Source organism: Mandrillus leucophaeus, unplaced genomic scaffold, assembly GCF_000951045.1.
Source record: "Mandrillus leucophaeus isolate KB7577 unplaced genomic scaffold, Mleu.le_1.0 Scaffold490, whole genome shotgun sequence".
Taxonomy (NCBI): domain Eukaryota; kingdom Metazoa; phylum Chordata; class Mammalia; order Primates; family Cercopithecidae; genus Mandrillus; species Mandrillus leucophaeus.
In genome coordinates this window covers 2,602,685-2,617,552 of record NW_012105254.1, presented here as the reverse complement: position 1 = coordinate 2,617,552, position 14,868 = coordinate 2,602,685, and the positions used below count along the sequence as shown (strand labels likewise).

The window sequence follows — 14,868 nt, the reverse complement described above, 5'->3', positions numbered from 1 at the left end:
AGGCAGGTGGATCACCTGAGGTCAGGAGTTCGAGACCAGACTGACAAACATGGTGAAACTCCGTCTCTACTGAAAATAGAAAAATTAGCCAATTGTGGTGGCGAGCACCTGCAATCCCAGTACTTGGGAGGCTGAGGCAGGAGAATCGCTTGAACCTGAGAGGCGGAGGTTGCAGTGAGCAGAAATCATACCACTGCACTCCAGCCTGGACAATAGCATGAGACTCTGTCAAAAAAAAGAAAAAAAAAAAGAAAGACATTTATATCGTTTCCAAAGTAGTTCATTACTCTACAAATTAAAGGACTTACATGATGTTTGGGAAATGACTAACATCAGCTATTATTTAATAAATGTGTATTAAATACATTTAGAACATAAAATACATAGATAAATTTAGATTTGGGTCTTTTGCATCATTTAAGGTAATCCACTGGAAAAAAAATTGGCAAGTGACATGTTTAATAACCTGGAACAAATCTTTCACTTTTGCCTTTTGAAATAAAGTATTTCGTCCCAAATTACACCAGCAAAGATCACTATTCTAGAGTGTTTTAACTTCACCATTGTATTTCTGATCTCAGTTAAGAGAACAACTCCCTCACTGGCTATCATCAAAATGTCGCTCTTTGGGTGTGTGACCTTTGACAAATGGCCTTGTCCTTTCAGTGGCATCTTCTCCTTCATGTCTAGTCTGTGCATATAGTTTTTAAATTCCTTGAATTTACTATTTTCCTTCACTTTGAAATTAACCGACAACACAGGAGTCTGGAGTCAGCTTCAAGATTTCCAATGCTATACTTTGGAAAGTTGCAGCCTTTTCTTTCCCATAATTATGACTTTGAAGTCATCAGTCCATCTAGATTGTGTAACTTATTATGAACAGTTACATTTACTATTCCATTAGAGATAGTATCAGCCTTGGGTTTCAGATACTTTCATAGTTTATTTTAGGTTAGTGGTTGGTATTTTATGGACTTTAGAGGATAAGCTATTCTTGCCTACCAAGGACAGAGACATAAGCATAGTACAATTCAAGTAAGTCACAACTACTGCCTTGGCTGTACCAGCTGCCACCAAAACACCAGCAAAGAGGCTCTGGAAAGGCCTGCCAACAGACCATCCCCAGGAAATGGGACATCTGAGTCAGGAAAGCATTCCGAAGTTATAAGTAGAGTTCTTTGTGCCACACTGGTATTTCCTGAAGATTTAGACAAATTGAAGTTACTGCTGTGGGATTTCTAGGCCACACATATTCTAATGGTGAGGAAGATCAGGGTCACCCTTGAATGATTAACACTAGACCATTGATTCATACAGATTGGAGTGAGCCCATCAATGTTTCACATGCATTGTGGTGGCTCATTTACCTCTCTTCACTGCCTCATGGATGGGCGAGGCCAGGTGCACCTCAAACTGGGCCTTGGCTCCAAACTCCAGCAGCACATTGACACATGCAGCACTGCCGCTGCAGCAAGCATTGAAGAGGGGCGTGGCTCCGTGAACTGTCACTCCATTGACCTAATGACAGGCAAAGAGAGAGCCAGAGGATTTGTTATTTCATTCTCACCATCTCCAAGTATGTCTTCCTGTGTATTTGCCTAGAGGAATTCCCCGTGCTGGTGAATAGGTGAGGGAACTCCACATCTTTACAGTATTATGAAACTTCATGAAGTTATTGGGTGGATTGAGCGAGTTACTATATGTTAAACACTTAAAACATTATGTGTCGCCCAGTAAGCACTCCATAAGCATTTGCAATAACAATTATTTCCATTTTCCATTTTCCATTAATATGACTCCCCTCTGAATCATGAACAAACATGGCAGGAACCAAAAGCACTGGAGAAATCAGCTAGCTGTGGTCCCAAAATCCATGCTTACAAAATCCTTGGCAATTCTCCACAGATCTACTGTCTTTCTTGCCACAACTTCCTCTCTGGTCTACTATAATCCAAGCAAATTACGCATGCCAGCTGTTACTTCTAAAGATAGCATGACCAAGCCAAAGGGACATAGAAAACAGCCATCAACATGGTGTCTGCAACCATCTTTGGTACCTTGTAGGGATGTGGGAAGCACATGAGAACCAGCAGGGCTGGGAAACATCTTTGTGTATCAACAATAGATTGGAAAGAACATCAGGAACTGCAGGAGTAGTAGGGAGCTCTGATGCCATTGAAATGTAGGACAGTCAAGTTTTTGATGTGAAACAATTTTGCTTCAACAACTAAGGATACATGCTTGTGATAATCAGGATTCTAAATGTCCTTGCTTTGGACACAAAAAAAGACTTGTTTCCAGAGTTGCAATATAACCCGTGAAACAGGGTCTTGCTCTGTTATCCAGGCTGGAGTGCAGTGTTGTGATCATAGCTCACTGCAGCCTTGAATTCCTAGGCTCGAGTGATCCTCCTGCCTCAGCCTCCTGAGCAGCTGGGACTACAGGCATGCACCACTATGACCCACAAATTTAGAAGAATTATTTGTAGACAGGGTCTAGCTATGTTGCCCAGGCTGGTCTCAAACTCCTGGGTTCAAATGATCCTCTTGCCTCAGCCTGCCAAAGGGCAGGGATTACAGTTGTGAGCCACCACACCCAGCCTAACCCCCATTAAATTGGAAAGTTAAAGATAAGATGCTAAGATGGCAGAGACAGGCAAGGTCAGGGGAAAATGTGTGTCAATTCATATTGCTAGGGGTTTCTATATTTTTACTAAAAAGTATTCGGTAGGACTAGTTTGATTTGTGTTTTTCTAAGTATCATCCTCATCCCCAGTCTAGGAATTTGTCTTCTTATGTGATTTCCTATAAATTTCTCTCTTAGTTCACATCAGCAAACATTTATTGAGCATCTACTAGGTGCTAATGTTTTGGAAACAATGATAAGACAATTGCCTCTCCTTGAGTAGGCTGAACAATTGCCTCTCCTTGAGTAGGCTGAATTCTACTAGGGAGGACAAACACAAAAAGAAGTTTTTATTGTTTTCTGTTTTTTGTTTTTTTCAGACAGAGTCTTGCTCTGTCGCTAGGCTGGAGTACAGTGATATGATCTCGGCTCACTGCAACCTCCACCTCCTGGGTTCAAGAGATTCTGCTGCTTAGCTTCCTGAGTAACTGGGATTACAGGTGCCCGCCACCACGCCCAGCTAATTTTTGTATTTTTAGTAGAGATGGGGTTTCACCATGTTGGCCAGGATGGTCTCGATCTCTTGATCTCGTGATCCACCTGCCTCGGCCTCCCACAGTGCTGGGATTACAGGCGTGAGCCACCGCGCCTGGCGAAAAATAAATCATTTTGAAAATGTAATAAAGAATTTAGATGACTATGGGAGTAGGACAAAGGAGAGGATAGACTTGGGAAAAACTTAGAAAGTAAAATTAGCAGGAGTTTTTCATTAATTAGATAGGGAGATGAAAGAAGTAAGATGACTCTCAGGTTTGCAGCTTGGGAAACCAAGAGGATGTTTCACCAGGCCTCTGAAACTAGGAACCCAAGATGAGGAGCAGGTCCCAGAGGGAAGAACATGATAAGCACAGTTACAGATGCACTGATTTGAGGTATCCATGGGACTGCCAATTGTGGGGGACTTTCTACTGAAGGCCAACTTTCTCTTATTTCATCTCTCATTCTGATTTAAATGTTAAATGGTGTGATACAGTATTTATTGGCTGTTTCTTTATAAACTTGACAGAGACAAAGAAACATGTCTTATTCTTCTCTTTGTGCCCAACAAAACCTCCTCTCTGACCTGATATTGTCAGCAGTCTGCCTGTGACTCCAGTCATCTAGCTTGAAAGGAAAAGGCTCTCACACAGCCTTCTTTCATCATTACCCATGAGCTGACTAAGCGGTGACTTAGAGAAGCACTATCTAATGAAAATGCACGACCACTTGGCAGGGCACGGTGGCTCACACCTGTAATCCCAGCACTTTGGGAGGCCAAAGTGGGCGGATCACCTGAGGTCAGGAGTCTGAAACCAGCATGGCCAACATGGCAAAACCCCATCTGTACTAAAAATACAAAAATTAGCTGGGCGTGGTGGCGGGCACCTGTAATCCCAGTTACTCAGGAGTCTGAGGCAGGAGAATCGTTTGAATCTGGGAAGCAGAGGTTGCAGTGAGCTGAGATTGTGCCACTGCACTCCAGCCTGGGCAATAGTGTTAGTGAGACTCTGTCTTAAAAAAAATAAAGAAGGGGAAAAAAAATTGAAAAAAGAAAATGCACGACCACAATGGCCTCAGGAAAAGTAGTTTCACAAGGAAGACTTTTATATTCAGTTCTCCATGTGGAAACCCAATTTCCACATAAAATTTTTTTAAATTGTCATTAAGCACTTAAAAACATTGCAGTTCATAAAATAAATATTGCAAGGACTGAGTTAAACAACAAAATTAGAAACAAAGAGCATCCGGCAACTAAATACAGAAGATTTTTAGAAGTTGTGATTTTATGATTCTATTCTGGTATCTATATTATATAATGCACTTCAGTCACGCTTCGAAAAAAGTTCGGAGATAAATTTAAAATAAGATAAAGTCCAATTCTGTAGATTTCCCCCAATGTATTGTTTATTAAAAGGTCATTTATTTTGATAATTTTGCTCAATAAAAATAGTTGTCCATTGAAGATGTTTGAATTAAGAGTGTTTTCTATTGTTCTTTAAAATCTTGTTATTAAGCCTCATACAGTGTTAGTGGGATTATGAATTAGTACAACCATTATGGGGAACAGTTTGGAGGTTCCTCAGAAAACTAAAAATAGAGCTGCCATATGATCCAGCAATCTTACTGCTGGGTATATACAAAAGAAAGGAAAACAATACATCAAAGAGATATCTGCACTCCCGTGTCTGATGCAGCACTGTTCACAATTGCGAAGACCTGGAAGCAACCCAAGTGTCCATCAGCAGATGAATGCATAAAGAAAACATGGTGGCCCGGCACGGTGGCTCACGCCTGTAATCCCAGCACTCTGGCAGGCCAAGGCGGGTGGATCACGAGGTCAGAAGATCGAGACCATCCTGGATAACACAGTGAAATCCCGTCTCTACTAAAAAATACAAAAAAAAATTAGCCGGGCGTGGTGGCGGGCGCCTGTAGTCCCAGCTAATCAGGAGGCTGAGGCAGGAGAATGGCGTGAACCCGGGAGGCGGAGCTTGCAGTGAGCCGAGATCACGCCACTGCACTCCAGCCTGGGCGACAGAGCAAGACTCCGTCTCAAAAAAAAAAAAAAAAGAAAGAAAGAAAGAAAAGAAAACGTGGTACAGTAAAGATTTCTTAAGGTCAGCAACACAGTTTTAAAAGGTTCCTGTGAGTTGCCATGTCTGAATATTTACACACAGGGGTGTAAGCTGAAGAGAGAGGAGTAGCCTAAATGATGGAATAAGGACATGGATAGAACCAGCCCAGCCCATACCCACAGTGGGTAAGCCATCTGGAAGGTAAACTATCTTTAAACATTAACAGATGCATCTGGCCAGACAGACCCAAGTGGGCAGGGGCAGTACTCACGTGTGCACCATTTTCCAACAAGGCTTTGGCACAGGCCACGTGACCTCCAAGGCATGCCTCGTGGAGAGAAGACACCCGGTTAATTGTCACGAGGTTCACATTGACACCCTATAATTTAGAAAGAAGAGAGTTTATTTGTTTTTTAGAGACTGTGGTCTCACTATGTTGCCCAGGCTGGTCTCAAACTCCTGGCCTCAACTGATCTTCCTGCCTCAGCATCCTGAGTAGCTGGGATTTCAAGTGCAAGCCAGCAAGCCCAGGGGAAGAGAGGGAAATGCTGCATTAGTGATAGCGATGAAAGCAATGTTGTTTCACATGTTTCTGACATTTTCAGAGTCTGTGGGTGTAATGTTAGCACCATAGAGAGAGAAGTAGAAGTTACAATCAAGGGAGCCTAAACACAGCATGAGAGTTTCACATTTATTTATCCAAGAAAATGTTAATTCCACATTCTGGAGCAGGTAATGTACTAGGACCTGGGTCTTCAAAACTTATGACATGTGTCTCTCTTCTCCCAGAGCCTACTGGGGAGGCAGAAATGAAAGACAAAAGAGCAAGAATATTGCTATACTGGAAGCATGTTCGAAATTCATTTGGGAGCATAGGATATCCTTGAATCTGGCTTGGGCAGTAAGAAAAACTTCGCAAATGAGGTAGTATTTAGCTAAGACTTGAAGCATAAAATGTTTCAAGCTGTGAAGACCAAGAAAGAGTATGCCATTAGGAAAGAATAGAAACTGCAAATTCAGCTTCCTGTTGCTTCCTGTGGCAGGGCCACAGTTGGATTTCTGGAACAGAAAGAACCCACAGAAATAAGAAGCAGGAGATGGGAGGAGATGAAGGAGGACAGTAAGCTGGAGCTAGGTCATGAAAGGCCTTGATTTCCAAGCAAGGAGTGCTGCATGTCTTAGAGGAAATGGAGCACCTATGAAGTCTGCTAGGCTGCAGAGGGTCTGGAGCTAATAGATTAGCCCTTTTAGAAGCCTACTGGTAGCAGCGTGGAGGGTTGATCGCAGGAGTAGGGATGTAAGATCAAAGCAAGGAGAGCCACAGAGATGTCACTATGAGTCTAGAAACAGGCTGGCATGGGCCTGCTGTGGGTGTGAATAACAGTAGGTATAAGGTATAGATGATGGAGTGCAGACAAGTTCAGGAGGTCGAACTGGATCTGGAACAAAACAATAACTCCCAGGCTTAAGAGTAAGTAGACTGTGCTCCTAGGATTCATGTGCTGTGTAGTGGCAGCACTGCTGTGGCCATGACTCCACTGTGTGCAGGGGTCCCTGAAGTCCTAGAGTCTGGGGCCAGCGGACTTCTCCTAACCTTCATTTCCTCACCCAGGTATGAGTATCTCCACCCCGTCCTAACACATTCTTCCTCCCCATACTACCATGTGTCCCCTTCCTTGTCCTGGACTCCATGTGACAGATGACAAGGTCAGCCTAGCTGCTGGACAACTCTGACTTCATAACCTGATTTTAATAACTTGACTCTTACCATTTCCCTCCCTCTGATGATTACTTTCTATCTGCTAAAGTGTTGACAAAAACAGTCAAACTCTGTAAAATATTTGAAGAGATTTATTCTGAGCCAAATATAAGTGACCAATGGCCTGTGACAAGCTCTCAGGAGATCTGGAGAACATGTGCCCGGGGTAGTCAGGGCACAGCCTAGTTTTATACATTTTAGGGAGACATGAGACCTCAATCAAACACATGTAAAATGTGCAATTGTTTGACCTGGGAAGGTTGGACAACTCAAAGTGGGGGCCTGGGGCTCCAGATTATAGACAGATTGAAAATTTTTCTGATTGGCAGTTGGTTGAGAGTTATTATCAATAGAAATGTATGTCTGGGTTATGATAAGGAGTTGTGGAGACCAAAGTTTTATCATGTGAATGAAGCCTCCAGGTAGCAGGCTTCAGAGAGAATAGATTGTAAATGTTTCTTATCAGACTTAAGGTCTGTGTTGATGTTAAATTCTGCTCATCTTTTCCTAAGTTCCAAAAGGGAGGAGGGTATAATGAGGCATGTTCAACCCTCCTTTCCTGTCATGGCCTGAACCAATTTTTCAGGTTAGTTTTGGAATGCCCTGGCTAAGAGGAGGGGTACATTCAGATGGTTGCAGGGGTGGGGGCGGTGCTTAGAATTTTATTTTTGATTTATAAAAGGAATTAGGTCCCTGGTCTGTCCTTCCCAGCTGAGTCCTGCTTCTGATCCTCTGCCTTGTAACTGACCAACTGAAAGCTTCCAAAACCCAATGCCATGACCCTGAACCCCAAACTCCAACTTACACGCCTACCATCTCTTGCCAGATCTCTGGCTGCATCCTTACTGTGGCCAGCAGCTGCGATTTCCCATAACTGTCTGTCCCTTCATCATAAGGCATCTTTTTGACTCCTGAATTCTGTCTATTTTCATGTCCTGAATATGACGTCATTGCCCTAGATCTGTGCTACATATTTCAAACTGGGCATCTAGTAAGAGTTAGAAAAGGTCTTTTCATTTTTGTTTTCCTTTTGAGAAAACAAGAAAAAACATACTAGTCCACAAGGTGGCAGAAGTGTGCTAGAAAAAACTTTGTTATGGCGCAAAATCTCAGAATCCCTAAAATTGTAGAAACGTAAGGCTGGACAGGCCTGAAAGATCATCTAGAGTAGATCACCTCAACTGTGCATGAGAAAATGGAGAAGTAGAATGTTCAAATACTTTTTAAGACTGGTTGTCAGTGACAGCCAGCAGTGTAACCAAGAGCTCCTGAATCTTGGTTTAATGTTTTACTCACATTTACTCACCGTGGCTTAATGTTTTACTCACATAGGCTTAATGTTTTACTTACATCGGCTTAAAGTTTTACTCACATCGACCATATTATCTAAATGTAAAATAAAGTTTATAAAAGTAGACAAATACATTTTTTAACAGTGTATAAGGGTAAAAAAGTAGGGGTGTAAAAGGAAAAAGTTGAACTTTTCTATAAAGAATGCCCCTTACACATTTAATCATATTATTGAAGCTAACATGCTTATGAAGTATAATTAGTGGAACGTGGGATCCTGGAACAGAAATAGGACATGAGAGGAAAAACTGGTGAAATCCCAATAGTGAGCAGTTTAGTCAGTGGTATTGTATCAATGTTAACTTCTTATTTTTGACTAGTGTACCATAGCTATATAAGATGTCAATATTAAAGGAAGTTGGGTGAAGGGTACAGTGTATATGGGAACGCTCTGTATCCTTTTCAACTCTTCTTTAAAATTATCCAAAAATTTAAAAAGCCCATTAAAAATACACCAATGAAAGTACTGAGGTGGGAGACTGAGAGAGAAGAGGTGGGTGCAAGACGTTTCATTGTGCACCTTTTTAGTTTTATTTATTTATTTTTGAGACAGAGTTTCACTCCTTCACCCAGGCTGGAGTGAAGTGGCACGATCTCGGCTCACTGCAACCTCCACCCCTCACAGGTTCAAACGATTTTCCTGCCTCAGCCTCCCAAGTAGCTGGGATTATAGGCGCCCACCACCACACCCGGCTAATTTTTGTACTTTTAGTAGAGACGGGGTTTCACCATGTTGCCCAGGCTGGTCTCGAACTCCTGACCTCAGGTGATCCACCCACTTCAGCCTCCTAAAGTGCTAGGATTACAGGCGCGAGCCACCACATCCGGTCAGTCCACCTTTTTAGATAATTTTAAGTTTTGAAGTATGTGAATATATTACATGTTAAAAATAAATCACATCAAATTTAAAGTACTTAAAAATAAATAAGCAAGTGATAAAATCAGGTACAAAGTTCATTTGATCATTGCTGGCAGTGCTGATTTCCATTTGCCTCTACTTTTTAAGAAGTAACACAACTCATAAAGGAGAGAAATCAAAAAACAAATAAATGAAAAATACATACAAATGCACAGAGAGAGAGAGAGAGAGAGAAAGAGGGAGAGAGAGAGAGAGAGAAAGAGAAAGAGAGAGCGAGCAGTGTACCCAGCTGTTTAAATTCAAAGTAGCAAGAAAGCCAGATGATTGCCAAGTTGTGGAAGAAAGAGGTGATGGCTTACCTCCTCTGTGTAAATGTAGACTGTAAAACATACAAAGCAAATGGAGCCTGCACACTTTCATTCATTCATTTCACAAATACTTACTAGGCCCCTATTCATCGTTCAAGGTGCTGGGGATGTAGTCATAAATATAAATAAAGTAGCCTTCATAACTCAGACGTCAATAAATGTTCCCTAGGGAGTCAGATTTAGCCATTGTCAACCTATTTTAATGTGCGTTCTTAAAATAGTGTGTCATTGGGATAGGCAGTCTCTAAGACAGCACCCAGGAATCCTGGAATCCAGGCGCTGGCTCTCTTGCATAATCCCTTCCCCTTGAGTGTAGGCGGGACTTGTTGACTCCCACCTAATGAGTAGAATATGGCAGAAGTGACAGAATGTCATTTTGGAGCTGAGGTTATAAAACAACTGTGACTTCCTTCTTAGGTGCCTCTTGCACTCTCTCTGGGGGAAGCCAGCTGCCATCTCATGACACAGCCCTGTGGAGAGGCTCATGTGGCAAGGAATTGAGGCTTCCCAACAACTACATGAGTGAGTTTGAAAGCAGATCCTGCCCCACTTGAGCCATGAGATGACTGCAGCCCTGGCTGACACGTGGCAGCCTGTGAGAGACCCAGAGCCAGAATCACCTAGCTAAATGCTCCCTGGCCCACAGAAACCATGAAAATCCAAGTATCTGTTGTTTTCAGCCAGTATGCTTTGAGGTCATTTGTTAGGCAACAGTGGCTGACTAACGTAACTTCAGGACTGCTGGTGCTAATGCATGCTGGAAGAGCATGAGGTGAGTTAGTGCAACAAACATTTGAGAGCATCCTCTATCATCCCTCATAGGGAAACTTCTTATGAGGTAAAGGAAGACCCAGAGGAAAAGAAGGGAACTGGGCAGAAAATGAAGGAGCTCTCCAGGGAAGGAGAGGCAGGAGGAATAAATGGTGAGGTATGAGAGGGCATACATACCTAGAATGGCAATGGTGGGACCTGGATAGGGTGAGCCACACCTCTGCTACAGCCAAAGCTAATAAAGAATGATATGTAATTATAGCATAAGCATGAAGGATCAAGTCTTCGGTTCACTTACTTGTGCAATTAAAGTTTTAAGGGCCAGTAAGCGCCCCTGAGCTGCAGCTTCATGAAGTGGGGATCGATCAGCCCAGCAATCTGAAACACAAATCAAGCTCAAAGTCAAGGCCTGGAGACTTCTTCCTGCAACTTGTCCATGCTGCCCATCCACTGTGAGAGGAGGTTTGGGGGAAGAGGAGGGAAGAGGAGGAAAGCAGGTACCATGCATCAGGCTCTCTCGTCAGCCACTTTCAGGGAGGCAAGCTACTGAATGTAAAGTCCTTTACGGTTTGGTGGTGTGTGCCAAGAGAAGGAACAGTCAATCTCTCTGGCTTTTGGGGGGCAATTTTAATAAGCAATAGATTTAGTTCAAAAATATAGTGCCCATCGCTTGAATCCGATAGCTCTACATAAGGCAAAATGAAGGGCCAAGAAGGTCAATGAGCTTCCACATTTTATCCTTTCCTTGCCTTCCACCTTTACCCCACCCCAAAGACCCAACAGCCTGTGTATTATGAAGGAGACTCTAAGACAGGGGTCTTATGCAGAATGTCATTTTTCAGGCAATTTAATCTTCCAAAAGGTTTTCCCTAAAAACTTTGTTGTGGGCAGCTTAGTGTGATGACTGAGCATGGGCCAGTGGAGCCAGACTGCTATGGTTCAAGTCCTATCTTGATCACTTTCTCTGCCAAATTCAGCAAGTTACCACAATTATTTGAACCCCGGTTTCCTTACTGGTAAAATGGAAAAATAATAATCTGATATTTGTCAAGTGCATTGGTCTCTAAGTAGGCCAATCAAATACAATCACGATGTTAGGTGCTCCAGACATTGTATGATTAATAAGTAGGCACAGTAGAGCAGTGCCCTGAGGAACAGCCTTAGAACTGCCTTCCAGACATATTTTTCTTATAATTGTTTGTCTGCAAACAAGACTAACTAGTTTAAATGAGCATTTGAGAAGTAACCCCCCCATTAAACCTGCCAAAGGGCAATCAATTGTTTTGGAAGAAAACCTACTCCAGTTTGCAAAATGTGGGACTTTTTCACATTATGGTTGTGCTCTTCATGCACTGAATAGAATGTAATATAATTTGGATTTAACACAAAGGCTCCTCAGCCTCTTGTGGGTGATCCTGACGGTGTTAAGAACTCGCGTTTCCATACCTGTAAACTTGGTGACATGAAAATCCCAGCAAAAATTGAATTTTGTGAATTTGAAATAACTGAAGGCCTTAAGGAAAGAAAGAATTTTTCCAGTGGATGAGAATCAGGGTTAGAAACATTTCAATAAGCCTTTTTCCTACACTGAAACTCAGTGTATGAACTTCTCTGACCCTTTGGGTTCTGAAAATGGGGAAAACTTGAATGTACTTTACGGGGTTGGATTGATATTGGAGCAATTGGCATGAAAATGTGACTTTCAATATATCTAGATATAAAAGTAAATTTAAATGTAAAACATAGATGTGTGTATATACATATTTTTTTAGCATGGCGCACTGAGAAAACCTGAACCAGGACTCCTTAGAGAAATGTTGATCCCAGATCTGGGCCAGGTAAAATATAAGATGGGCCTTAAATATCTTGCAAGAAAGAAAGAAAGTGCCGACCAGGCTCACTGTAATACCAGCACTTTGGGAGGCTGAGGCGGGTGGATCATGAGGTTAGGAGTTTGAGACCAGCCTGGCCAACATGGTGAAACCCTGTCTCTGATAAAAACACAAAAATTAGCCAGGCGTGGTGGCACGCGCCTGTAGTGCCAGCTACTCAGGAGGCTGAGGCAGAAGGATCGCTTGAACCTGGAGGCAGAGGTTGCAGTGAGCTGAGATTATGCCACTGTATTCTAACCTGGGTGACAAAAAGACATAGATGCTGGCTTGATGGGGCTTCCACTGGCCAAATATGGGGCAACCTGAGTATCAAAATAAACAATGAGATAAGAGATTATATCCTATCAAATAAAATGGTAATCTAGAAGTCCTCACTGATATAAATGAATATATAAAGACAGAGAAGAGAAAGTGATTCCTTATAATAAAATTCCAACTTAGAAATTGAAGAAATAATAGAATCAGCTTCAACTCATTTCCCTGCAAAATAATTACTAACTAGAAAAGGAACAGGGGTAATTTTATAGAACAGAATTGTTGACATCACTTTGCCCAAGTGATCAAAGTTAACATCAGCAGTGATCAAAGTTAACATGGGTGATGGAACAGATTGTCATCTGATGGAATGCGATGAGCAACATCATGTGCCATAAGAAGAAACATAATGAGAAGAACACACCACCGCTTCTGTGACATTTCTGCCCAAAATGCATAACCAAAATCTGATAAGGAGGAAACTGTGCACCAACCCAAACTGAGGGGACATTTTGCAAAATAATTGAAGAGACTGAGGAACAGTTTCACATGAAAGGGATGACGAAATGCACTATCTAAAGGCATCACACCTGATCCTTTTGCTATAAAGGACATTATTAGGACAGTTGGAGTCTCTGGGCGAAGAGAAGCAGGAAATTTTTTGTACTGTTCTTGTAACTTTTCTGTCGGTTGAAATTAGTTCCAAACATTTTAACAAGAAAAAAAAAAGATAGATAGATAGATGATAGATAGATAGATAGATAGATAGATAGATAGATAGATAGATAGATAGAATCGCTGGTGATCCCATACTCCTGATATGAATGTGTATTGCTTTTTATAATAACAAAGAAAAATAGATTTAAAAAATCCCAAGAAAATAATTATATGTAATAGACATCATCAATTTTATTTTATTTTTTTAACTTTTATCTTAAGTTCAGGGGCACATGTGCAGGATGTGCAGGTTTGTTCCATAGGTAAACTTGTGCCATGGGGGTTTGTTTTACAGAGTATTTCATCACCCAGGTATTAAGCCTAGTATCGTTTAGTTATTTTTCCTGATCCACTCCCTCCTCCTACCCTCCACCCTCTGATAGGCCCTAGTGTGTGTTGTTCCCCTCTATGTGTCCGTGTGTTCTCATCATTTAGTTCCCGCTTATAAGTGAGAACACGTGGCATTTGGTTTTCTGTTCCTGTTAGTTTTCTAAGGATAATCGCCTCCAGCTCCATCCATGTCTCTGCAAAGGACATGATCTCATTCTTTTTTATGACTGCATAGTATTGCATAATATATATGTACCACATTTTCTGTATCCAGTCTGTCATTGATGGGCATTTGGGTTGAGTTCAGGTCTTTGCTACTGTGAATAGTGCTGTAATGAACATATGCATGCATGTGTCTTTATAACAGAACAATTCATATCCCTTTAGGTATATACCCAGTAATGGGATTGCTGGGTCGAATGGTATTTCAAAAACAGATAAAAATTTTTAACATGAGCATATATTGCATTTGTATTTACCCTTGTCTTTAGTTGGTTGAAAGTTGACAAGTAGAATATTTTAAAATCTCTTTGAGGCCAGGCACGGTGGCTAACGCTGTAATCCCAGCACTTTGGGAGGCTGAGGCAGGTGGATCACCTGAGGTCAGGAGTTCGAAACCAGCCTGGCCAACATGAAACCCCATCTCTACTAAAAATACAAAAATTAGCCGGGCACGGTGGTAGGTGCCTGTAATCCCAGCTACTTGGGAGGCTGAGGCAGGAGAATCACTTGAACCTGGGAGGTGGAGGTTGCAGTGAGCCAAGATCACAAAAAAAAAAAAAAAAAAAAAAAAAAAACCTTTGGATATTTATAATTTGCATAAACTGGAAATAATGAGACAATGTATGAATATAATTATCAATTAGTGAGGCTTTTCCTCTAATACATCTCCATCTCATTCAATATGAAATATATTTCAGACACGTTATGCTCTTGCCTAATTGCTCTTAGAAGTGAACGCAGACACTGGGGTGGATTGGACAGTCTTCACCCATGGGTGCCAACTCGGCACCCTGACCAATGGAAGAGGCAAACCCGTAAGTGTGGCTTTGTCATTTCATTGTTCTGACAATAACCAGTCAACCTGAGTCACTTGAAGGTACTGTAAGTATTCCATTTAAAAATAAAAACAAGATTTAAATGGCAACTTGCAGTTAAAAGAGTTAACTTAGGTTATCAACACGAATGTTTTCATTATTTCTTTTTTTTTTTTTTTTTATACTTTAAGTTCTAGGGTACATGTGGATAACGTGCAGGTTTGTTACATATGTATACCTGTGCCATGTTGCTGTGCTGCACCCATCAACTCGTCAGCACCCATCAACTC

General features: G+C 41.7%; 1 protein-coding gene across 3 annotated transcripts in view; it reads right to left on the bottom strand.

Annotated features, from left to right (window-relative positions):
* ASB11 (ankyrin repeat and SOCS box containing 11, E3 ubiquitin protein ligase) overlaps positions 1-14,868 on the bottom strand; it is a 36,607-nt gene that overhangs the window by 4,214 nt on the left and 17,525 nt on the right. For 2 of the 3 annotated variants that reach the window (XM_011995542.1, XM_011995544.1), the window contains exons 2-4: positions 10,646-10,725; positions 5,512-5,619; positions 1,368-1,518 (exon numbers count right to left, since the gene is read on the bottom strand). In XM_011995542.1, coding sequence (XP_011850932.1) covers positions 1,368-1,518; positions 5,512-5,619; positions 10,646-10,725 — 339 coding nt within the window. The remainder of the gene's footprint in view (positions 1-1,367; positions 1,519-5,511; positions 5,620-10,645; positions 10,726-14,868) is intronic. The other variant, XM_011995543.1, reaches the window with a different exon arrangement.